Source organism: Dreissena polymorpha, chromosome 6 (genome assembly GCF_020536995.1).
Source record: "Dreissena polymorpha isolate Duluth1 chromosome 6, UMN_Dpol_1.0, whole genome shotgun sequence".
Classification (NCBI taxonomy): Eukaryota; Metazoa; Mollusca; class Bivalvia; order Myida; family Dreissenidae; genus Dreissena; species Dreissena polymorpha.
The window spans coordinates 57,224,935-57,252,904 of record NC_068360.1 but is presented as its reverse complement, the minus strand read 5'-3'; the positions used below and the strand labels follow the sequence as shown (position 1 = coordinate 57,252,904).

General features: G+C 34.0%; 1 protein-coding gene across 1 annotated transcript; it reads right to left on the bottom strand.

Moving 5' to 3' along the window:
* On the bottom strand, positions 1-27,570 carry LOC127836452 (inositol 1,4,5-trisphosphate receptor type 2-like). The gene is made up of 36 exons (XM_052363096.1): positions 27,446-27,570; positions 26,547-26,683; positions 24,753-24,820; positions 24,202-24,260; positions 23,746-23,907; positions 21,925-22,157; positions 21,625-21,706; positions 21,058-21,245; positions 19,510-19,626; positions 19,159-19,225; positions 18,097-18,183; positions 17,457-17,633; positions 16,845-16,974; positions 16,119-16,257; positions 15,222-15,531; positions 14,976-15,073; positions 14,745-14,769; positions 14,259-14,378; positions 13,968-14,105; positions 13,389-13,538; positions 12,895-12,996; positions 12,163-12,255; positions 11,990-12,058; positions 11,645-11,753; positions 11,364-11,479; positions 10,959-11,128; positions 10,153-10,242; positions 9,426-9,578; positions 7,860-7,941; positions 6,667-6,790; positions 5,909-6,087; positions 5,496-5,645; positions 4,813-4,890; positions 3,261-3,380; positions 2,498-2,668; positions 1-2,154 (listed from the first exon to the last, which is right to left on the bottom strand). Exons 1-36 carry the CDS (start codon positions 27,560-27,562, stop codon positions 2,095-2,097), a joined length of 4,470 nt encoding a protein of 1,489 aa, XP_052219056.1. The 5' UTR covers positions 27,563-27,570; the 3' UTR covers positions 1-2,094.
* Between the last annotated feature and the right edge of the window lie 400 nt (positions 27,571-27,970).

Sequence of the window (27,970 nt, the reverse complement as noted above, 5' to 3'; positions counted from 1 at the left end):
TTTCTTATAATTTAGTCGCGTTCTGACAAACTGGGTATAATGCATGTGCGTAAAATGTCGTCCCAGATTAGCATGTGCACTCCGCACTTTCCGCTTTTATGGTATTTTAAGTTTCAAGGGAGTCCCTCCTTACCAAAAATATAGTTTAGGCGAAAAGTGTAGTCCCTGATTAGCCTGTGCGGACTGCACAGGCTAATCTGGGATGACACTTTACGCACATGCATTATACCCAGTTTTATCAGAACACGACACAATTTATCTGGTATTCCATTTACGGCGTGTACATAACATGAAAATATCTGACAATGTTATTTGCATTTGTTTCATATAATTATTTGATAATATATTATGCTTAATGCAAAAAAACATATGCACCACTTGGATAATTACCTGAAAAATTAAACATAAAACACTACAATACAATGCAAGGCAACGATTTTATTACAATTACTTGAAATTCCATTTACCTCGGACATGGGCATATTTAATAAGAACGTTAACCCGATCAATAGATTTCATTCTTTTACGACAAGGCATATTTATGTCATGTAAGTCGTGTTCTGAGAAAACTGGGCATAATGCATGTGCGTAAAGTGTCGTCCCAGATTAGCCTGGGACGACACTTTACGCATATGCATTATGTCCAGTTTTCTCGGAACGCGACTCATTGTAAAGAAGTTACAAATACACCTCGAAGTAGAATGCATGTGTTGCTATAAGGGCTTGATCCAATTATAAAAACCCATTGCCAATAAAGCGCACACTATGCATATCAACAAATCTTAAACCTATTATACTCATTCTAAATAAACACAATACACACGGCAACGCACAGTGTTTCAAAAATGTTCTCATAAATAAACTATATCATTAACATGTAGCAAACAGATAAATACCAACGGAAACATAACTGAATATAGAAAACACATACTATTTTAATTACGTAAATTGTCTAAATTTGTAAATGTTACTGTGTGGACTTAACCGAAAAATCACGTTTTAAACATTCTACTCTAGCAATAATGGAATTTGCTCGAATTGAATGTAAGTACGATACTGACGTGAAGACCAGTTGTCATAACATTTTCTATGCATCCTTTAACCAAAATGCAGCTTTACAGTTTTATGTATAACTGTACTTTGGTTAAATAAAGAAGTAATATGAATTAAAGGAGAATTATGGAAGTGATATGTATATAGATATAAGTGAAGCTCCTAATAAATCAAATGTATACAAGGAAGATAATACACTAGACATGCGAAAACTATTTAAAAGGTAGGAGAAAAGGACTTCCATACTATTATACAGTTATATTATATGTTTCGATTTCCTAACGTGAACTAAATACACCTAACGCATTTCGTTTAAGACCGTTACATGGACAACCTAATTTATAGACTTTGATCAAACAAAAAGAATGCAATGCACTCGCACGGCTACCTTTTAGATACTAGATGTATTTTTGGAGTTTATACTGTACAGAACCGTTTGCTTTCCGATAGATGCAAATAATAAATTAACAAGCACACAACCACATTTAAAAATTTCGGAAATTAAGCATTTTTTTGTTTTCCGAAAAAATATATATAATTTTAATTTACTGGCACCAGTGTTCATATTTATTGATAGTTAAACGTTTTATTATTGATAAGCGGCAATCCATTTGTATAAACCTGTGTTGATAATAATTTTTAGAGTAAGTCAATGTTATATACTTTACCAGTTAAGATATTATTAGAAAATTTTCAAAAACACCTTTCACAGAATCTCTTTTTCAATGCGGGCGCTCACAGCTAGGACAGATTCTTGGATCGGGAGCCAATCTCGTTATCGGGTGAATGTCTCCGATACGAGGGACACAAAATTGGTTATGTTTTGTTAGGAAATGTCACTCGAAAGGGCGACATCTCCGGATTGGGAGACTTTCTCCGTTTTGAGGAATCTGTACTAGCTGGCTAATGACAGTGATATTTGAGATCGATAAATTATTACGATAAAACATGCATACTATTAAATGATTACATCAGACATTAAACACAAACACAACTTCAATAACTGTCCCATATTGTACGACTCTGAATTATGTCCTTCAATCAAGGCTTTGTTTCAGTTTTCGGTCGCTTTTTCGATTTCTTATTAGACAACTCTTCTTCCTGAAAGCATAACTAAATACATAACCTAGATCTTATCCCCAGTCGTATACCAAATAATTCTTTATCAAAAGAGCACAAAACACTAACGTTGTAAAATAAAGTTAATCGGAAAAGTATATAAAAAAATAAACAAATCATTTAAAGATGGCGACAGAAACTTATTAGATTCGAATCGGAAAGTTTGAACCATTGATAAAAAATGTACAAATGATGCAATCATCTTATCATGGTAAAAAAATATGTTTCCGAAAATCCGAAATACCTGCAAACAGTATGTATTTTGTACAAAGAAAAAGTCCAAACTTGTTTATCCCGTTATACTTTACATTGTGTATGATTTTACCTTGTCTTTCATCCGGGTCACCAAGAACTCCATCTGCTTCTCCAAACGCTTTACGGTCGGTATCACGTGATCAATCGGATCATTATGACGCTCTACCGTTTTACCAGCATCGGCCATCTCCAAGCTAGGGGCACGGTGGATGGGGAAGAAGTCAAGCTCGTTCTTAATCAGCTGTGTGGGGACAACAGATACTTACATAAAGGTGCATGTACAAACCATATGGACATGAAAATATCGATAGACGATGATTTGCGTCAGTTTTGCAAGGAGTACATGATTATCAATAATAAGTGTATTCAATTTAATAATTAACATTATAACCAACGCAACAAGCAATTGTTTGTTGTTGGTGATAAGACATACGACAAAAGATATAAATGTATGATAAGTAAAACCCCCGAAATGTAATATATATATATACAAGCATGTTTATATATTAAAACGGACTTCATCGGTTTTCGAGAGAGAGAAAGGTAGCATGATTGAAATGCATATTTATGACTAAATAACGGTTTCTAAAACATGTCAATCGCTCCAAAATACTACCAGATGGCTGCTGATTACAAGAATTCATGAAAGTAGTAAAATTTACTTACACAAATACTAAGAATGTTCGATTAATGGACTTAAACGTTATTAAAAATATAAAAATGAAGATGATGCGTTGAGCAATTTACTAATATACATTTAGCATTGAGCGTGTCCGCCGTGTAGTTGTTTGTAAAATCGTGTTATCATTACAATAAATATATTAAATGGGTACCTTCATAAACACATATCGCTCTAAGGGAGAATACTCTTGTCGATTGGTCTCGTCGAGATGGATAAAGAACAGGATATACGCCCATAGGTTATGCTCGATCTTAATGTGCTTGGTGAAATCCTAAAAGTTTACAAATACAATATGAGCCGTGCTCTGGGAAAAAGGGGTTTAATGCATGTGCGTAAAGTGTCGTCCCAGATTAGCATGAGCAGTCCGCACAGGCAAATTCGGGAAGACACGTTCCGCTTTTATGGTGTTTTTCATTTACAGAAAGTATTTTCTTAGCACAAGTCCAGTTAAGGCGGAAAGTGTCGTCCCTGATAAGCCTGTTCGGACTGCACAGGCTTATCTGGGACGACACTTTACGCCCATGTATTACACCACCTTCTGATAGAGCACGGCTCATATGATATTTTCATACACCTCTTTATTTCCTTTGACTGTATACCATAAAAGAATCTTGTTTTTTTTAACAACACAAGTTCGAATCTATGGTTCTACACATTGTTTTGACCTAAATGATTTTAGTTTAGCAGATTACATAAAACAGCAAAACATCAAGAACATCAAGTGCATGCATTCAAATAACAGCAGTTACAATAACAAATTGTTATTTTCACCGGGGAAAATAATAAATTTTCGGAACTACTTTTTCTATTTTTAGATTATCAAATCAATATTTACTTCCCTTGTTTGACCCACTTAACAAGTACTTGTTTGTGAAAATCGACATTCAACCGAATCCAACACATTTTCATTTTATTTTATGCTTATTTTCACCGTTTATTTACATTGTAAAAGAGTTTAACCGGACAATTTCGCTGGTATAAAAAACATCAATGACGTCATTTTGTGTATTGATTTTATGTATTGAGGCACGCTACGAGAGAAACGGTAATTTTTCAGCGAAAGGGAGACAGCTGTTAAATATTTTATTGAAAAAAGGAACATAAAAAAAAAGAGAAAATTTGTTCATGTCAGTGCAAGATTGTTTGTTATTTCAAGAGTGATCATAGAAAATATATTTTCACGAGTGGCGCAGCCACTATTGAGGCACGCCACGGGAGAAAGGGTAACTTTTCAGCTAAAGGGAAACAGCTGTTAATTATTTTCTAGAAAAAGGGGCATAAAAGAAACAGAAAATCTGTTCTTGTCAGTGTAAGATCGTTTGTTATTTCACTTGTGATCATAGAAAAATATTATTTTCACTCGTGGCTGCGCCACTCTTTAAAATATATTTTCTATGATCACTTGTGAAATAACAAACAATCTTTCACCGACATGAACAAAAAGCCTCTATGTCTTTGATTGGATCTATGCACGAAGATTTTCTTATAACAATGCTGTTCAGAATGTTGCGCGTTCGAAACTGAAGCCAGCAAAAACAGTATTAGGTTACGATATGTAATGGTGCATAATAATCATGAAACACTGCAACATGTATAAAACTAGAAATACAAACAGTGTCATTTCATTATAGTGGTGAACACAAAAACATTAAATATATATTGTTTTAACGTAAGTTAACACAAACGAATCATTTTAAAACTACCTTTTCATGTAGCCCAAAGTCGGTACATTTTCTGCCGCAGATAAAACAGACCGTCTTTAAATCGTCTTCGATTCTCCCCTAAACAAAACACAACTGTGTTTCATGTTTTACTTGTATCATTATTTATACATTCCATTGCATATTAGCACATACACTAAATGCAAGAAATATGGCATAAACAACACTATTAACCCATTTATGCCTAGCGTCTAGAAAAAAGGCCTTGACAAACAGCGTAGACCCAGATGGGACGCCGCATGATGCGGCGTCTCATCAGGGTTTACGCTGTTTGCTCAAAGGAATTTCTGTAAGAAATATTCTAAATATAGAAATAAATATACTAGACATCCCTAATTTTGGAAATAAAGTGATCCAATTTAGAGGGATGGGAGAGTCTACTAGGCATTAATGGGTTAACGGCTTATTTGTGAGTTGCATGACACCACGTGTATGGTTTGTCCTTATCCTTCGCTCTATGTGAGATAAAGCACGCCTACAAGCCCGTTTAAAATAATAAAATAAATACTTTGCATTTACAGCTTCAAGATGCCAAACCCGGTTGCCATCATGTGTTTAGCGTTTTTGCTGTATTTGTTGAAATCGCGGTAACCATCTGATGAATCTCCAGGAAGTTGTTAATTAGATTAAATTCCTCTATTAAAATCTATTATGTTATGTCTTACCCGGCTGTTTCTCAGCTGGATAAAAGTGTCCACGATTATGCCGAGGATGATGTAGAAGCCAAGCAGCGTAATGATGATAAAGAAAGACACGTCAAAAAACATGACCCCGATTGCCTCCTTGAAATTGTCCGTCATGTTACCTTCAAATTGCTGAAAATAGAACGCTGTTTCAAGACTATTGTTGAACCTTAAACATTTTTCACTAATATAATCCTTTAAATGTGACTCTTAATGGGATGATACAGACAAACATTTAGCATAACTCTAATAAACGAAGTAATGTACGTAACTAAATAAAAAGGCACATGTTGAGCGCTTCGACACTAACGTTAAAATCATGTTTTTATATAACACTGAATACATTTTAGTTATTAAAACTTGCTCAAATTAATTGCAAGACGACTTTATTTTACCGCATATGGACTTTCGACCAGACCGTGGTGCAAGATAGATACAAAGCACTCGTAAATCGTAGTGCAATGTCGGCCATTGTCTGCACTCCACTTCCAGTCCCGGTAAAAGGCGTACAGGATAAGGGCGTAGATGTAGAATATGGCCAGCCCGAGCAATGCGACCAATAGCAGGGATTTCGCTGTGAACGAAATAAGAAAACAATGTCAATGAGCCGTGCTTCGTGAAAAGGGGTTTTAATGTATGTGCGTAAAGTGTTGTCCCAGATTAGCCTGTGCAGTCCGCAGATGCTAATCACGGACGATACTTTCCGCTTTTATGATATTTTTTCTTTAAAACAAGTCTCCTCTAAGCAAAAAACCAGTTAAGGCGGAAATTTTCGTCCCTGATTAGCCTGTGCGGACTGCAAAGGCTAATCTAGGACGACACTTTACGCACATGAATCACGGCTCATATACAATATTATAATTTTATTATAAAGGCGTAGTAATACAATTAAAACTAATATTTAATAAAATAGGAGTCGTGTTTTAATAAAGGTATTACTATAATACGCTGAAACATATAGTTCATGCATATAAAAATGGCTGTGTTTGATCTCGTTAATTGCTATCAGAAAGAACGAACACGGATAATGATCAGAACATATGTGCATAAGCAGGTACATATACGAAACACCTGTTTCAAAGCAAACCGATAAAAATAGATCAATACAGTTTAACAAATAAAAGCTTGTTGTATGTCTTTGTTAATGGCTCACCATTCGTTGTAATTGACTTCAAGATACGTTTGAGATGTGCATTCATCTCTACAATGTGGAGAAAGTGTACCGCAAACAGGTAGCCGTCAGTCACTGTACCCGCTACAGAGCAACCCAGGAAAATCTGGAAAAATTGACAAAACGTGTGCTAAATAACAAGCACCTGTACCGACTACCGAGTAACCAATTTGTGTCTGAAAAAGGAGCGGACACATGATTGAAACGTGCGTATGTAAACTACCGGCTATAAAAATCACACAATATATGTCTGAATAGGAACAGACAGTGGAATGAAATGTACGCATGTAAACATATGTGATGGTACCGGGTACATATCCACCTTTAATTGTCTGGAATATGATAAGGTATTTAATTGTAAATTAGTCATACAACAAATGTTAGTGAGTATGGCCGCACTACAGCTCGTCATGAATACCTGGTATAACACTAAGCATTTGAATGAAAATTACGAGGGTAAACTTCAGTTTCTTTACCGGTTACGGAGCGACCAAAGACCGTCTTTAAAAGACACAGAAAGTGAAATGAAACATGCGTCGGGTAATATCAGTAACTGTATCGGCTACATAGCAGACCATGCATGTCTGCAATATAAAGGGACAGTGGAATGAAACGTAAGAGAGTCAACATCAGTAACTTTTCCCGCCATAGAGCAACGCAAGTCTGGAATAGGCACATACCATGGAATAACACCTACGCAGGTAATCCTCGGTAGCTCTACCGGCTACAAGTCACAAAATTACAATCTAAAATAGAATCGTCCAGTACGATACAAGTGCTACCAGTATTTATTGTTCTTGCTAGTTAGCTAATCGCGATTATCGGGAAAAGGAAGACATTGGAATGCAACGTTAACAGTTAACCATACGTAATATCACCTTCTGCAAAGCACCCCATTAATATCTAAATGATCAACACTGTCAAAGGATGAACATTAGTAACCGTATTTTAGTATACATTTTTAAACATATTTGGAATAATTGTATAAATAAATACCGCATTATACCTGCACAAGATAATTATTTTTTACCCCCTTTTTATTGTCAGACGTTCGAAAAATACCTCAACACAAAGAAAAACGAAAAGCACTGCTAATTAAATGTCATATCAATATACTACATGATCAGATCATGTATGCATTATAGCACCTATTCATTTTGAAATAAAGTACTTACCACGTAATATATTGTCTTCCAGTCGTAGATTTTCACCTCAAGACGTGATCGATATTGTCGATCTTCTAATGTCTCGTCATTTCTAATCAAAAACATATAAATCCTGCTCTATTGCTACACCCAAAATACATAAGGGACGTGTCGCAGGACAGGCATATGGATATTATTTTAATTAAACAATATTGAGCGATATAAATATACGTAATTTATTCGTTAGTCATTATAACTAACAGTTAAATGAACCCAAATCATTTGCAATATTTAGAACGAAAAAAAGACAGACTTCAAAAATATTTTTTCAATTAAATGGAATACAAAATAACTTTGAGATAAATTGTCGAATCTGCATTTACACTCAAGCACCCTCCTAAAAGTAGACCACATATTTTATATTTTTTATCAAGCGATTTCCAAGAGCGTTGTTACAAACGAGACTAATTGTACGCATCGCTATGTCAGCTCTGTTAAGCGGCATCAATCTCAGAAATGCGTGTATCGTTGGGTATGAAATGTATGAAGTTTCAATTAAAGTTCGATATAACAGAGGAAATAGTTCGCTTCACTGACAGAGAAATGGGAATAATGATACAATATATAACACTGTTTTATTTTAGTTGATCACTATAGGATTAGATAATGTCCGAAATGCAAAAACACTTTTAAATAATGAGAACCGAGTTACAAAACATCTAGGAAATAAGTTACCCGTCCGATTTACTTAAAATGCTGTACGATAACTCCAATCTCTGATGCCAAACTGACATCTGATCGATAGTGCAAGTACATCTGCGGAATTTGTCAAACATTCGATTTCCTCAAAATACTGTTAGTTAAAAATGGCTGTTGTCTTGCTGTTAAGTGTATTACACAAATTATTTAATTCAGCTACATTGTACATGTATATTGAGATTCCATATTTATACAAGCATACTCAGCGATGGCTGCGTACGTTTTGATGTTGCACGAACAAATGCAGTTATTGTGTTCATGCTGCAGTACTCGATTTTTTTACCGATAGTCTTATATACATGGCCTCAATTATTATTTTTAAATAATATAAGTCGTGTTCTGAGAAAACAGAGCATAATGCATGTGCGTAAAGTGTCGTCCCAGATTAGCCTGTGCAGTCCGTACAGGCTAATCAGGGACGACACTTTCCACTTTTATGACATTTTTCGTTTAAATGAAGTCTCTTCTAAGCAAAAAACCATTTTAGGCGGAAAGTGTCGTCCCTGATGAGCCTATGCGAATTGCACAGGCTAATCTGGGACGACACTTTACGCACATGCATTATGCCCAGTTTTCTCAGAACGCGGCTCATATCAAGATACTCACAGTCACAAAGCATGAACCATTTTCGACAATGCAGATTTTATCTTTGTTGTTGCATATGACGTATGGTTAATGTAAATGATGTGGATGCGTCAATTTACCATAACCATACTTATAGATCATTTGAAGATATTTACAATCCCTCAGTATGAAGCGTTTTTGAAAATTCAGATGTATATGCTTTGTTGAATAAGACATGTGATTTGTATAAATGATGTGCATTTGTCGATTTACCTAAATAGTCGGAACACTTTCCCAGTATACGGAAGTCTTGGTCTGTTGGATACAATGTAGCTCAGCAAAATCGCTAATGACAGGAAGTTATGAACGCCCCCTAGAGCGTAAATGGCGATCTCTCCACCCTGCCATCTATACCCGGCGTTAATTCTTAAACAAAAATAATTAGAAACTTTGTTCCGGTTGTTGTTTGTTCGAATACTGTATTTCAGCACAGCGATTTTATTTACCTAATCAATTGTGTTTGGGGAAAAATGATGAGCTACAACTCTGCTATGATAAAGTAAAGGGTATATGCCGTTTTATAAGCTTCATGAGATTTAAAAGATAAGGAACATGCTTTAGGGTTTATATGTATCAATTGCATTTGAGAGGCTGTTTTTACGGCAATAGTGATAGAGTAACGTTCGGTAGGGTCATGGAGTCAATAAACCATATACTTACTCGACACAAATAATTGATTTCAGGACTTAATAATTCGATTTACAAATTAACAGGTGTGTTTGATTTCATTTAAAAACTGATTGATAAGCCGATATAAACTGATACAAGAGAAAATTATTTCCGAACGTCAAACCAAGTGCAAAATAACTTTGTCAGAACATATGTGGTGTCTGCGTAAACGTTCGTTGCTATAACCGCTACATCCTAAATTAAATTATTCGGATATGTGTATACGCGACGACATATGGTAAGTTAACTATTTTTTAAGCCGAATTCCGACCTTGGTTGGTTAGCATCACCCTTCCACGTAACCATAATGACGACGGCAATTGCAAGGGTAAACAACATGACCAGGTAATTCAGTGGAGTCCTGCAACAAATAATGCATAATTGTGTATCACTTAAATATAGAGATGTGTTTGTCAGAAACACAATGCCCCCTTATGCGCCGCTTTTATTTCTTTTTTTTTACCTTTGACCTTAAACGATGACCTTGATCTTTCCCCACTCAAAATGTGCAGCTCCATGAGATATACATGCATGCCAAATATCAAGTTGCTATCATCAATATTGCAAAAGTTGTAACCAATGTTAAAGTTTTGGGACAAACACAATGAATGACTGACTGACTGACACAGTGACAGACAGACAGACAGACAGACAGACAAGCCAAAACAATTTACCCCCGATCTTTCGATCCGGGGGGCATAAAAATGCGTCGTCATTAAAGGGTATATTGTACGACACTAATTAAATCCGTTACGGTCATGATGAATTTCTTGATATACACAATAGTGTTTATTCATATTAACGCAATTGAAAACAGCTTACCCTTTTTCGACGGCCTTACCATATATACGAGCATTCAGTAAATACTTAAAAATGTCACATAGCAATAATGGATAATTTGTTACTCCCTTTAAAAAGATACATCGCTTCCATCGTTTTAATTGCAATTACGTCCAGGCTTAATACAACAAACCATAAAATTTATATTAAAAACAAACACCAAAAATAATTGCTTTGCCTACAGCAAATTGTGAAATGATAATGCGTTGGTTTTTCGAAATGAATCCCTTCTCTTACCACAATTTAATTAGAAGTCGACCAAAAGGATTGATGCTGATTCTGCGTCGGTTTATGATATCATTAGCAATGTCGTTGGACCATTCGACCAGACCTTGTATCTTGGAAGTCTGGGAACTGCGATCAATTTCGTTCTTGAATTTGTCTTTTACCTCTTTACGCAGAACGCTCTATTATGTAATGCAAATTCAGAACGGTAATGGACAAGCAATAATTTAAGATATAAATAAACACGAGTTTCATAATTGTCTATTTCTAAGTTTGATTAACTACTCAATACAAAGTATGCTTAAGTAGATGTTCTCTATTGTAATGTTCGTTCACTCTGCTTGTTATCCGGTTCAATTTTCCGTGGTCATACTTCGATTATGCTTTCAACGATGAATCTCACCCATGTCACATTACCTTGTCCTTGACTCTAAAATATATTTTCTGGACAACATCATTCTTAACAATCTCGATTGACATCGAGTGACTCTCATAGTATTCTAAGGCTTTCTTCACTTCTTCGTCCTTTATATCTGAAGAAATCAATGTCATTTAAATGCATATTAATATACAATATCCATATACATATAAAATATCCATATATAAACGAACAAATGACACAATTATTTTTTTGTAACATCAGTGTAATAATATTAAAGAGGAACGGGGTACTGCAATTAACGTTGTAGTAGACTAACCTTCCAGAACCGTGCTGTCATTATGACGTTCCATTTTTCGAGCGATTAGATGATAAAACAGAAATCCCACACTCTGCACTAACGGCACGAGGGATTCGTCCGCTGGGGTCTAAACAATAACGATATTCACTATTAAAGAAACCGTGCGAATATCGGACACGTCAGTAACAATATGAAGTCTAATATTTGGATTGACATACATTTATGAGTTTTATCAATCATATGTATTTTAATCATAATTGTTCAAGCCAAATAAAATATTTGAAGTGTGTTGACGCCTGTTACACCTTATACTTAACCGGACTGCATAAATAAAACGTCGAACGGATTTATTTTCAAACTTACATTGAAAGCCTTCCATGCCTCAGTCATTGTCTTGATCAAGTCACCAACATCCAGACATTGCATAACCTCCTGCAAAATGACAATATATGTAAATCAAATGCACATGATAAACACTTAAACGGACATTGTAATATATTATAAAGCCATTTGCATCTTTTAATTAAAATACATACCACCGATTCATTCTCATGTTCCTTAATTCCGTGACGATTTTCTTCAGTTAAACATCTCAACAACATCCCGATAGATTGTTTCAATAGGAAAATCTGTAAATGGTTTCAAAACAAGTCATGCGAAATAAACTCAACAACATTTACAAAACAGCACATGTAAGCTTTTTGATTTTCGAATTTCCGAACGAAACATCAGGAACAATCCGGCAAGTTATGGAAAAGAAACGTTTGCACATTGATATATTCAAATATTTCTAAAACAAATCATGCGCACTATATCCATGTCTTGTGCAAATAACATGTATATAATGACAATGCAATAATAACTAGTAAGTGTTTAACATTTTCAAAGAGTGTTGTTTAATGTAGTGCAAATCCATGGATCAAATAGGCGTGCAAGCATACCATTTGAAGAATAGAATATCATGTAATGCAACTTAATATGAGTATATAGTTACATTTAGTTAAGAAACTGAAGTATTTAAGAAGATACGGTTACATTTAACTTCTGAATCGAATGTTTCGACCTAAACTATGTGGAACTTATTATTTTTTTTTAATAACATTGTCTATATGACATAATGTATTAAATACTGTAAATCAAACTTTCGGCATTGAAAATAATGATGTCAAATTCAAATATCTGTCAACAAGTCATTTTAACATATTTCTTACATGCACATGTTAGAAAATCCTACTTGTGTTAATACGTGTGTTGGCATAGTTGTTTACCTCTCTATGAGTGCATTCTCCGTACATACCGACTTGTAAAATGTGGTTTGCATTGGCACATACATGACTTTCGAACACCACCTTGAGATTTCCACGATTGCACTGAAAAATATATGAATCCGTCATCGATTTGTAATCATACAAAGCATGACGTTTCAAAAGAATTATTGTTTGACCATGTTTGGTTGTTTCTCTATTGCGCATTTTTTTAATGAAGAAAAGAATCACAAATGCGATGTTCTTCAGCAAATATTCGACCATTAAATACGTGCACAAATCTATGCGTACATTATTGTTTGAACGAATTTATTTTAAATCTCGTCTGCAAGTGATGTTTTTGTCTAACATTACTTAAAGATGCGAACCGTAGTTTATACATACATATAGTTCGATTACTTCAGCGGATATATGTCGTTAAACCAAAAACCTTTCCGAAGTGGTATGTGAGCGCGTAGCGTTCCTTAAAAAAATGTAAGTGTAATATGTGCCCTTACCGATGATAAGTCTGCAAGAGTTTCAAAAACTCGAGTAAGAAGATGAATGGAATCCGTTGAAATATTTTCATACAAGAAACCAACAACACCACTGGTCTCAGCAACTAAGTTTATGGATGTGCTACTCTCAGGTTGTTCACGAAGAAGATCCTACGAAATAATAATAAAACAATGCAATAAACATAACGCATCTTTAAACAGTTGGTTATCATTTTACAAACTGTCAAAGGCTCTAAAATAATAAACGTTTATAAAATAAGCCAACTGCATATAAAGTAACATTATTATAACATATTCATTTAGACGTGTCCGGTTCTGGAACATTGAAATGTCAATGCAGCCAGCCAATGCAGTTGCAAAGACATGAGTACAGGTCATAGAAACTGAGTTCAAAGTCTTACGAGCGTTTAGTTATAATGGAATAGGACTGGCAACATTATGGCTGCATAATCACGCTTGTTTCAACTTTAACCAAGAAAATAATGATAGTCAGCTTCGTTATTCATCTAGTTTATTAACAGTCGTATACCATTATTATGATTACCGTTACTTTGGTTGAAGTAATATACACGTCCTTACCTGCAGTCTAGAGTTTTGATTACTGCACATCAGCCGTAGAACATTAAGCACCATTGCAAAACAACCATCGTCCATGATATCTTGTGGTATTGTATCTGTGGTGAAAGACAGTTTGCTTTCCTCTTTCCGTTGATTTTCCTGTAATGGCAAAATTAGCACTGTTTTGAACATTGGTGGACTAATGAAATAATCCGTTTATACTAAGTAGTTTTAAATATTCCAAATAGATGTATTACCTGAAGTTCTGTTTATACTACTCAAGATGTAAGCTACCTGTGCTACATATCTTACCTGTGTAGGGATAAACGTTGGGGCTACTTTATTATTCCTGCTTACATTATTAGAAAACGTGGATGAAATTCCGTCACTTTCCGGAATTTCCACCGGTACCGTCATTGTTCGTTCAAGATTCTTAAACAAACATAATTTCAACATATACAAGTAAGATAATCATAATTTGAATAAACAATTCGGGCAAATTGATTTGATGAATGGCGAGAACATGTAAATTCAGACGCTTATCATTGTATGAGTATGGTATTGTGTAGATTTTACATTTATCAAAGCACAATCATTCACACGGTTAAAATGTTCGCGTTGAATTTTAATGTGAATGATTGTTTTGTTTCACGAAACGTTTAATTAACAATTATTTCGAATTATAGTTAGCACGATTCTATTCCTAAAAAGATACATGTAATTGTACATTTCAGTTAACAGTGCCAACGGTTTATATTTCTAAACTTGTTTAAATTATATGTATGTAAAATTACTAACCTGTGCTAAGCAACGTTGCGCGAAGCTGAAAATTATTCGAAGACCATTATGCAAACGAATTTAAAAAAGGTGTGTGTACAGCAAAATATAATAATATTGTGTCTTAATACCGTTGATGTAAATCGATTGCTTTAGATTTAAAACTAAAAAAATATTTATCTGAATGATGACTTGAAATGTAAAGTTTTTATCTTATCGAACAATACACACTCCAAGATGTGTTTGTCTAACCTGTACTTTATCGCGCCGCTGCTCATAGATATTCGCCTTTGAAAGACCAGAAAAAACGTGTCATCCTTCCTTTCGGAAAAATACTCGATCAAACTGGTCTGAAATCGATAACATGTGCTTTTATTGTATATAGTATTCGATAATGTTCAGAACAAGCGAAATCGGCAAAGATCAAAAAGTGATGTGATTGAAATAAACACATTATACTATCGACACAAATGTAATACATTAAACTATTCTGCTTACTTGAACTTCCTCGTTCCCATTGAACAGCATCGTTTCCAACAGTGCCAATGCCTCTCGGAAGACTAGATCATTTGCACTTGATACAAGCCTAACGACCTCACATATCAGGCCAAATTTATTCAGCACCGACTGGATCTCTTTTATCACAGTTAACTGATGTTTATGCAATCTTGGACATTTTTCGAAGTCGACTGGTAATTCATCAATTTCTTTAAGAATGATTCCACGCAACAACTGCAAACATTTGATGTCCACCTCTGTTTGATCTCGTTGGTCTTTTGCACTCAGATTTGAGCGCTTTGTGGAATGTCTGAAATAATATAATTTTTTGAATTTAATGCAGGATCTCGTCAAAATGGAAGACAACTCGATGTAGACTTTCTTAACAGAGTATGCGTTGACAAATAATAATCTAGAATTAACTTTTTTTAAACAATTGATTAGAAAAGACTCGTTATATTCAAATGTAAATCGTTCCAATCGAACACACAGTTATTAGCACAAGACATTTGCATTTTTCGGAACTCTCCATCAGTTATAAATTGTTTTATGCGGATTTGTTTTAACAACATATAACTATATTTGTGTTTCATTATTGTCCGTTATATTCGAACGCCTGAACTACTTTTCATTGTGAAATACATTGATTTTAAGAGTACAACTTGTTGATATTAAAATCGCTAATATCGAATTGAACGTGTGTTTAATCGTCTTGAAACTCATTATATTTGGGGTTCATGTTGTGAATGGTTGCTTTGGTATTGATTTTGGCATTCACTGTGGTTGTTTAATGTCTATACAATCAATCATATGCAACCGTATATGTATTGCAGCATATAAAATTACGATTCATTATTTTCATATATTTTATACAACTTGCACATCAAAAGCACATACATCAGCTGTTTGACGAGTTTTTCTGACATGTTGTATTGTCCATGTAGACTGTGGGCAGCCTCGTCAATGAAGCAGTGCATGTGTGCTTGGAAACCCGGTCCCTTAGGTAGTTCTGCGTCTCGGACAGTTTTACCATACGCTGGAATTTTAAAATGCAGAATACATGAAACATATACATTCAAAATGCTTGATGGCATGATATCTTCACGTTTCATGCGTTGAATAAGAAATACATTTTTAATTGCGTATTCATAAAGGAATGAATATTAATTATAATATATAACATTATATTTCCTAAACACCATCCGATACGAAATGTTATCATTGGTCGGTTGTTTTATTTTAGTGTTCACTTTGAATGAATATATACGATTGTCGTTTACATAATAAACAAAACTTCGTTAAGAAAATCTATCAAAACATAATTAATTTGTTTCTTATATGGAACCGATAACCGATTTCCGTGTTATTCAGATAAATATACAGATGCAATAACGTGATAATATCAGAATCAACCATTGTCCTAATATTAAAAAACTGTATCGTTAAACGTTAATTCTAGTAATAAATCCCGGTGGATAATGGTACATAGCGTATAACAATACAGTGTTTACAGTGTTTATATATTCACGTTACAATAATAATAAACCATATACATTTTCAAAATTGTACAACTTCAAATTACGGTCGATTGTCTATAAGTACGGGATTGTAAATAATGCTTACTTGATTCGCTTGAAAACTCATTTTGGCTCGACAAAGAAGTTTCCCATTCATACGCAGATTTCACATTTCTCGCAAACGCCTTTAACTGACGGTTGATCGCTTCTTCATCCTTGAATTCCCCTTCGTATGACTGCAAATAGTAAGCAGTTTGAAACGTGATAAAAGTCACTACGAAAAGGAGTAGCGTATTCAAACAAAAGTCCCTTTGTTTCGATAGTCATTTCAGTGTTTATTTCAAAGCAATTAAATGGCAAGCTGCATTCAGACAATATGCCCACAATTTTGAAAGGACATCGAGAATTTATTATTTACTCATTTAATTGTTTTCGAATGCGTTACATTTCTAATTAAATCACTGATCATTCTTTATCATTAACCTTTCGAATGAAAGTTATATTAACATATTGCATCGCATTTGTATATTTTGAAAGTAATTGTGTATTTCTAATTTAGAATCATTTAAATCCTTACTTGAATTATTATATTCAATGTTACTTATTGTTAAAACGATAGTGGTGTTTGCTACCATTGCTTTTGCAGACATATTTTGTGTAAATATTTGGTAACACCGGGAAAAATATATCCACAACGCGTGTTTGAACATATATTCACCTGGAGTGCATCGCTTGTTGCAGAAACGACGACTTTCCCTTGACCATATTTGCCTTCAAATAATTTTACGTCATCTGTAGAGAAATCGCTACGTGATATAAGTACTCGTGTACACGTCACTAGGTCATGTATTTGGTGCTGAGAACTACAGTGCGTCGACATCATTTTTATGAACTCCTGTACACAATAATGGAATAATGTATTCATGATCAAATAATGAAAATACTAAAAGTTATACTAAAATAATTATAAATTTCATATTTTGTTGCATACTTCAGGATGATTCATGTCCGTAGAGCGGATTACACATTTTAAAACAAACTGTAAACTCCTATAATGCTTCCATTTGTACATATTACAAATAATTTTACAAAATAATTTATGTATAAAGAATAAATCTCATAGTTATCAATTTATTTGTATAAGCAATTGAAAACAAAATAGTTGACACTTAAAAATTTGGCCCTTATCATGGCACAGTCTATATATTGCGATGCTATTTTAATGGATACTGACTTAAGCAAAAGCTAAAATTGTCAAAATCTAACTACACATACTCTTTTTATTTAAAAATATGTTAATATGTTCTAAATAGGGCATAAGTAATATTATGATCATTTAACGTGTTATTAGTTTCTACCTGGAAGTCTTTGGCGAGATTCGTTATTGTTGTTGTTTGTGTAGAATCGCTGAGTTTTCCAGACGGAAGACGGCATTGACAATATATCTAAAACGGTTAAACAATCTCAGAACAAAACTGAACAGAAAGTTAATTCAGTTTATCATATAATTATACGAACTAACAATATTTTAGCAGGAAGAACTGCATAGTAATGCGGACTCGACTACTCCACAATTGCATTCAATGACTCAGTTCTCATTTTAACAGAATTTTTACAATATATCGCGAGATTAGGTTAAACTTAAGTGTAAGCATTTCTTCACAATAGTATAAATGTATGCATATTAGGTCGGCTATAATATAATGTGTCAATATAATTGTTTCTAATATCGGTATAAAGAGGACATACGATTACAAAATGATACTCGTCTTTGATATCATTTGAGTATACATACTACATTTACGTTCAGATTTATGAATATTTATACGTCTCTCAGATTCATCTTTTTAATATGAGTCGAAAGTCTTAGTTTTGATATATTTGTTCTTAAATGAAAGTTTTGGATTATGTTAAGGTAATCAGATACTTCAAATCGATGTATCAATATTTTGCATAATATCAATGATGGTTAACACTAAAATCATTTCGCCACACACCTATGTACATATCAATAAGTCTAGTTTGAAAAATAGGAATTAAAACATTGGATGCATCCAAACATCTTCAAAACCAGTTTTTTCAAGCAAGTCCAGAATTTTGGTTATCAAATTGTTACATCGTATTTTATTTTCTCATATGGCATACTGTACTATATAATATACAATTAGTTTCTTTAACAATATACAATTTTATAACATTAATTACTTTATGTAAAAACAGAAATTCTTACAAAAATGTTTTAACTCCAGGTGCATCAGAAGAAGAATATTCCGATTATCCATAGGAGCTATTTTACTTAAGTCAAGAGACAACACACACACTCGCACATTCATAGCAATATCAATTTTTAATTCAAACATAAATTGCAGTGTTGTGTACATGAGCAACTTCCATATATAGTTGTCAATATTATTAATTACCTGAATGAATGGAATGACAGCATCAAACAGGTAACGGACTGAGCCTTTTATATCTTCTGATATGTCCCTACAGAAAACGCAAGAAAGTGGCAAACTTAAATATTAAAAACAAAACAATTTAATACAGGGAAATGGACGTATAACGAATTGCGATATAATCAACTATCATCTGCATTCGCTTTGACTCAAAGTGATTGTTTGTGAAATTATCTAAAAATGTCAGAGTGAATAATGCTAAAGTATACATCAAGTTTGAACATAGTCTATAAGGATTGTTAAACCAAAACATGAAAGTTAATCCACGAGTGTTTAAGGTTCAAAGATCATACTGTCACATATAAATGTGTTTACCTTTGAGATAATGATATCCTCCGTAGAAGTTGTGGAACTGAGTCTGGGTTGCTCTTGACATAGTCTGTTATAGTCTTTAACGTCCCACGTATATTTTCCATGTACGACCAAATGGTGCTGTAATTTATAGCGTTTGGAGTGGAGGGGGGGGGTTCTCGTTGTGAGTGGTACCAAACCATATCGAGTTTTTATTAATAATTAAGTGTATTGTATATTGCATTTAATTTTCGCCTTTGGTATTCGCTTTTTTGTAGGTTGGTTGAGTCAACCTTGTAATATTTGCTAAATTCTATTGGACGCGTTCGGTTAATATGGGCACTTCCGAAGTCGGTTCATAGCAAGAACGAATATTATTGAAAGAATTAGATAATTTCCCCTGAATTTATCTAACAAGGAAAGCGCCGATCGGGCTTCATATTTATTATTTTTACGACCTTATACAATCACAGCGAAATGTCAGCTAACCCAGGGTATGATAATTGTACCAAATATCAAAGGAAGAGACATTAAACAAATGAACTAGACAAACCAGACGCGCACACAACCAACGCTCAAACAAATAGCGATAACACAATACGCCGTTACTGTAACACTGAAAGCTTCAGATGGCTTTACATAGGACAACATATTTAATAGGTCCGCTGATATTAACGTTTGCATCAACACAGCACAAGTTTATCAACGTGTTGCAGTTATCAAATACACACACAGTGGAACTTCAGCTTCACCAGCACAAGGGAAAGCCCTGATGATAGAAGTCGGTCTTTTATGTATTGCAAGGAACCAATTGACAAATAGTGAGACAGAAAACAAATGCACTATACAAAACACACGTACTTAACAAACAAACATACACGAACCGATAACACAATACGACGTTACTCTACCACTGTCAGTCTCTAAAGGCTTGACATAAGATAATATTGATGTACAGAAAAACGAGCTCCTGCATACACATCCCAAATCAAACTGTTGTATTATTAACATACACATACAGTCAAACTTCTCCTCCACCAACAAGAGAGAAAATTTATATCATTCAAGGCTTATCTTTAATTACTAGCGAGGAAGCAATTGCTAAAAAAGGCGACACATAACAAATGCGCTAGATGCGCTAGACTAGAAACAACATTCATAACAAAAGCACAAACATCAACCGAAAACACAGGAAGACGCTACAATAACGCTAACAGCGTCTGAAGACTGGAAATAGGACATCATTTATGATGTGTTCGAGGATACAAAAACTTAAAAAAGGATATGGATATCTATGTAATGATCTTTGATTTCAAATAAGTCTTAAAGACAGTCAAAAAGATCTTATGATGCTAGATATTATGTCTGCCTGTTGCAGCTTACCAAATTATGTTAGGTCATTTTGTGGATAATTGAATTACTGTTATTGGTATTAACTAAGTTTGTTTCAACGAAGGTAGACATATATCAAGACGTATAGACAGAGGTGGGTTTCAAGAAACTAGCAAGAAAGTATATGTCAGATGTAGTGTTATCATTTTCAAATTTGTATGTTAATTTTTGACAACTCACGAATCATCCAACACGGTTCTTGTTCCACTTTCAACCTGTCCGCTTGGTTTGTACACATATACCCACACTAAGAAGCGGAGGAAAGGTCTCTTTCGATAGTCAACGATGCTATTATTATTTAAAATCTTCAACAGCTGTAGAATGGTAAAGATCGGCTTACATACCGAAGTCGTGAAACTGTTCCCACCCTAAAAATGTCACAAAACATATAAAACGTTTTCATCATAAACGTTATTCGTCTTTAATCAAAATTGCTGTAAAGATATAAATGAGTTATATTGTGTTTGTCTTGGTCAACAAATAATAAAACAGCATGACATTCACGTTAAGGTAAAGTAATCAATTGTGAAAGAATCTATAACCAGAGTAAGAAGAATATCCGTTTAGAAAAAAACTTTTGATATTTCGATTGTTTCCAAATGACCTTAATTAACATGTTGTAGATCTGTTTTAATAGTACTGAAAATACTTGAAAATGTACAGAGGATGCAAAGGGCTCTATTTATCTTCACATATCTTCCTACAAATGTCAGCTGTAAAAAACATGCTTGAGCATTTACATTTTACCTGAGCACATATCGCAAGCAGGTCCACCAAAGAAATAAGAGAAGTCACAGAGGTTACATTATCTGACGTAAGAACGGCGTCTCTGCAATAAATGACAATAACATATTAGAATCATGAGAATGGACATAAATAGGCAAAAGATACACATTAACTTTTTTATGGCAATCGTTAAATTACATTTGTTGTTCTCTTTTCAACTTTTTGCAATAATACACATACATAGTAGATGCCATTATAGACACTGCTTGAATACTAAAAAATTAGCAAAAAAATACAAGCGCATGGTAGTTTGTTACACACCGTGCGCTGTCATCTAATTCAATGATTGAAGCAAATTCAGCTCTAAACTTTCTGAAGTATGTCATAAATGCGTCTTGGTTACGCTTCAATGGCACATCTGAAACTTCCGGCTTTACAATGACACTCAATAGGTCTAGGTTTGCTGAGGATTTGTTAGTCATGAACAGCTTTATTATTTTCTCTATATGGCGTGGTTCTATCGCCTTACAATTCCTTGCGTTTCCGATAAAAACCTGAAAAAGAATGTGTGTTTTTATGACTTTTTCTAATAAAGATATATATTAGATAAGAAAGAAAATACGCGCAAAATGTTTTTGAACTAATAGTTCATTCATGCATAAGTGTAACATAACGGTATATAAATTTAAGTACAGATAGATTTAATAATAGGGAAATATTTTAATAATATTTTTGAGTATTTAACGTTGCTGTATGTTGCGGGTATTTAGGAATTAACATAACAGATGTCAGTCCGGAAGGGACATGTCATGAAGTTTGAAAAATTGATTATGGAAGTATGGTTTCATTTCTCCAATGTAGTTCAATTATCGGGAACATTCGGCTCGTACATAACAAGCCCCAATTCAGATATATGGTATATAATGAAATTTAAATAATTGAAATATCCAGTTTCCCAATGTACATAACAAATGTAAGTTCGGATTGAGTGTGTATCTTATGGGTATCGGGGTTTACGTAATCGATTGTAGGAGTGTTAGGTTTCACACTACTAATGTGGTTTGTCCATAGAGAGCATCTGTTTGTATGATCAAGTATGCAAATGAAATGAGGTCTCCTGTTCCCAAAGTGATAATTGTATATTGCACTCTTCTGCTGTGACATGTGGTAGGTGTATAAACGATCCATCCAATGAACAAGGGTTATTCGAAGGGGTGGGTTTAGAAAATCGGGGTAAGAGAACGGTTAACCAACCAAGAATGAGATAGGAAATATCTAAATTTTATGTTCATGTACCTTGGAATAAAATGCTGTGTTTGGTTGTAAGAAAGAATTGGAGAGTCCTAGTTTGACAAGCGAGTAGAGCAGTCACGCTTTCTTGACGTGGCGGCCGATTGGCCGCCGCGCTGTAAAATTGTACTTCATGAACATTAGAAGCGTTGTGTTAAAATATATTCAACGGAAATAAATCTCGATGAAAACAGAAATAAACTTTGTTTGTTACTGTGTGTTATCCACGAACGATACGTAATTACGTGACATAAGTATTTAAATCAAAAATGAATATACACCACTTGTTAAGATACATAATTAAATAACATAAGATAATGTAACAACAGGTACACACAAAGTCAGCCGAAAGTCATGTAGAGCTTTTGGTTTGTGCGATTTTAAATACCATTTTCTGCATTTTTGAACATCAATTGAAAGCAAAACACCAAAGGAACAAAGAAAACACAACGGCAATGGCTTTGGAATGTATCAACAGTAAGTGTGGACGAATTGCATACAAATTTAAATCATACACACACTAAAATACGTGTGTATTAAAACATTCAATAGTCACAAGAGTTATAAGTCTGAATTTATATAATAATTGACGAAATCCTCAAATACGTCTTCCCTCCTTATTTATTAAAGTGTATTAATAAAATCTTGAAAACATTAGTCCAATACACTCTGAGCGTATAGATGTGCGTTCCATTGCAACATCATAATTAACGAAATAAAACATATATTTATTTGAAGACTTAGTACATGTACCGCGTGTTTCAACTAATTAAAACCCAATCAATTCCATACCAACCAGCTTTTAGATATCATTAAAACAAAGGTACAATTAAATATAATGTTTTACTATACCTCTATTAGTGTCTGCCCCATTTCTTGAGGTAGTTTTGCTATCGATAGCAGACGATCTAGCCGGTCGAATAGATACTCTTGAATACCACGGTGTCCTCTAGCAAGCTGTTGAAGTACTGTGAATGTCTTTTTAAACGCTTTTCGCAAACTTTTGTTCTGCTCCTTTAAAGAAAATCACACAATGTATCAAAAAGTCTGAAAACATAAATATTTTTGGAGAAATATTTAACTGTTGGGTTTGCATTTAACTGTTGCGTTAAATACAATTTAACAGTTGAAATCAGGTGCCATTATTGTGTGAGACTGTTACCTTAGATTAAATGGTCCAATCCATGTGTTACTAATGTATCTGCCTTTCTTTATTGTTTATCAGGGCCACACATTCTCAGCATAAACCGCAGTAAGTTGAAGTATATAAATATTTCAGCAATATTTCATATTTCCTATTTCACTTACTTGTTCAAGATTGGCTTCACATGGTTGTTCAACAATCTGCAGACACTCGTCGATAACCCCTAGTAATAAAAAGCGATAAAGTGTACTAGGTCCGGCACTAGAGTGAGGTATGTGCTGGTGCTTATTTCTTCAAAACCGCTGTGTTTTATTTTTATTTAATGAATTGAAAATGAGCGGCCTCAGTGTACATGTAATAAGGCACATTAAATAAACTACCACTAATTGTTTACAGTTTGTCAGTCAATTTAACACGTACGTAACGGTTCATTACTTGCCGACATTATCTCAATATGAATTGTGTCGATAATATGAAAAGTCTTATTTGCAATGACGCGTATTCACCCTGTTATTAACATAAACGATTAGCTAGTGGTAGATACAATTCAATAGCAGACCTTTAATTTAATATTTATTTACATTAACAGCCGATTGTGATGTATCTTGTTAAGATGATAAACTTATAAGTTATAGAATCATATTGTGAGTATAGGCAAACATGTTTATGTAAGCTTAAGTGCGTTATTACATATACGTATTGATTACAATCTTACCATTACTGAACATAATATTTTGATTAATGCCATGAGGTTCTTCCTTATCCCCTTTCAGGTGACTGTTCCTGAAATAGTTATTTCTTGCTTCAACACATGTATTAGTTTAAACCTATTTATTTCAGCTCGATTGCATAGAAAGCCCCAGGCTAATTGAAACTCTCTCGAGTCCTAGAACCAGTACTTGGTGTCTGGGTGAGATCTAAAGCACGCCCCCACAGTGGGAATCGAACGTATGACCTCCCGGTCGCTAGGCGGACACCATATCCATTACACCTCCGTCGGTGAAAACACATGTATTCAAAACAAGGAAATATATATAACTACCGAGACACACGACATTACACCAGTCTTAATACATGTTTTAAGAAAATATGAAAGAAATACGTATGCTTAGATTGTTTCGTAAACGCGTAATAAGTTGCAAAGATTAAAGCGCAAACAATGGTTTATATGCAATAGTAAGTAAATATTGATATCGTTATAAAAGACATATACAGTAAGAAGTTTAAATAAATGTAAAAAGTGGATACATTTATAAAGAAAACAAATTATGCAGTTCTTATAACGAGCGGTGTATACTGTTTAAGCTGGGACTGTAAAACAACTGCATACAATACCCTAATACAAACATGATTAAATTATATAGCAATATATATTGGGCGTGCAATATAACAATTGATATGGAACGTAAAACGACAAACTACTTCAAACCAAAGTCAATAACAATACAATCAAATTGTAAAGGTGAATGGTTAAGGATTGTTAAAAGAGCAACAGGGCCTATCTGTCAAATGTGGGCCACTTTCTCTCTAAATATATATATATATATATATATATATATATATATATATATATATATATATATATATATATATATATATATATATATATATATATATATATATATATATATATATGTATATATATATATATATACGGGGTGTTCCAGAAGTTCGTGGATTTTCGCTATAACTTATTAGTTTGCTGGTAAAAGTCAATGAAATGTACATATTATACAAACCAATTATCACGGACTTTATATATAAGCTAAAAATGCATGAATTCCATAAAGCGCGTTTGAAACGCGTTGCCATAAAAACCTCAGTAACGACATGCGGCGCACGCGTGTATTTTATAATAAGTATGAGCGTTACGCGAATTTAAATTTGGTTTAAATGTCGTTGATAAACAGAATTTACGGTAAATTTCGAGTTACAGCGCCTAAGTCCTCCTTACAGTCCGGATTTGGCCCCTATGGACTTCCGCGTCTTCCCGGAAGTTACATCACAGTTGCGCGGTATTCGCATTGCAAGTAAACAGGAACTTACAGTTGCAGCAAAGCGAATCGTGTCGTCATTTGACGCTGACTGGTATAGAGACACTTTTGACAAGTGGATTTCCCGACACATAAAGTGCATTCGCGTTGGAGGTGATTATGAGGAAAAGATTTGACAGTTGTTTACTTCATAACGTCATTGACGTTGAACAGAAACGTTACACGTTCGTCGGTGTGCGCATTGTGCACATGTTTAAATCTCTGATATATATTTATTGTTTTATGTATTTCCATGATATTTGGAGAGTAGATTTGGAAAGGACGAAATATTCTTAACATGCTATTTGTTTGTCCATTTATGTTACCAAATGAAAGTTATAGCAAAAATCCACGAACTTCTGGAACACCCCTCGTATATATATATATATAGAGAGAGAGATATCCTCATAAAATGGAAATACTATGTGATAGATTATAAGCACTTTTGATATGATCGTAACATTTGAACAACCCACTTTATCAGCTCATCAAGAATTGAAGTTAGCTGTGTGATTTCCATTTCACCAAGTTTGCTTGTAGACAGACGGTGCAGCTCTGGAAGCTTTCCTTCCAGAAAACGGTGTAATTTAACCGAGTCCTTATTGATGAGCACCTAAAAATGAATTTATACATGTATCACTTTTCAGGCTATCCATACAAATATTAATTTTGTTTAGACTATCCAAATATATGGCAGTTGGGATAGTAGGTAGGATATCAAATTTTGTTGTATGAACGTGTTTTACAAGCATATTTATCTGTGTATACTATTTATCAATAAATGCTAAAGGCTGACTTGAAAAAATAATCCAGTCGCTTCAAAATTTAAGTATTAATAAAAAAAGTCCGGGCTAAAGAGTGTTAATCCATCTTCCATCGCCTGTTTTATGCTTTCACATATTTACGATATTTAAAGTAAATAAACAGATTAACGACAATTAACATTATACATTTGCTAAACATCTTTGGTTAAAAAACAAACGCTTTCCACGAAGATTGCGCAGAACGAAAGCTTAACACAAAAGTCTTAGGCATTGCAATAAAAAAAAGAAAAGTGTTTACGAAATGTTGCATGTAGTATATAATCTGCACCATCTAACAAAGGAGTCGTCTATGGACTATTATATTGCTGTGAAGAATAATTGTGCATTCAAACGCGAGTACATATGTTTTTCTTGTAAATTTGGCATGAACAAATATTTTATTTAACCAAGGCCGAACAATAACTTTTGGTTCAGCGTACTTTGTGTGAGTTGGTCAGATTATCCTTAACAAACATTATTTACTGATAGCCTCACAAACATTTACAAGTTATTTTAAGTATATAAATCAACTAGAAAACAAATTGAAATCGGTCTAACTCACAAAGCCTTACCCGAGTATGCAAAGCGCTGCCAAAAAGACTATGGTGGGCGGAGAAATAGCGGTTGAGAAGATGCATGGACTTGCTAATCATATGGCCGTACTTGTACTCCGACAGGTCCTTCGACATGAAATGACAACATAATGCACCGACATATAAATCAAGTTAGTTTACGCATTTAATGCCTTATCACCGATCAAAAGGATGGTTACATGTCCCGAATTCTGACTACAACAACGAACTTGAAAAAAATGCAACTATTTGGTTTTAAATCCGCGATTGTATAGTAATGCTTTCTGAATTCAATTTCAATTGTCAATAATACATTTGTGAATCGACGCTCGGAATGTAAACGGTGTTCTTCAACTTGACACAATCAGGCATAAGATTCAAATTGTTTGGTATGCTTGCTTCGGTAAAAAGAATGCAAATTCGAGAAATGAATGTAATGATAAAAAAGAAATGCTTCAACTCCAATCGACGCACATCAATACTTGACTAGCATTAACATCGTAAGAGGGCACTAGCGCAAAGGTG

What these genes read in the sequence shown, in the direction of transcription:
- LOC127836452 (XM_052363096.1), bottom strand. Translation starts at nt 27,562, where the DNA reads ATGTCGAAGGACCTGTCGGAGTACAAGTACGGCCATATGATTAGCAAG. An exon ending in ATCAAAACTCTAGACTGCAG is followed by an intron (nt 13,539 to 13,967) that starts GTAAGGACGTGT and finishes ATTATTTCGTAG; the next exon opens with GATCTTCTTCGTGAACAACC. An exon ending in GAGAATGCACTCATAGAGAG is followed by an intron (nt 12,256 to 12,894) that starts GTAAACAACTAT and finishes AACCATTTACAG; the next exon opens with ATTTTCCTATTGAAACAATC.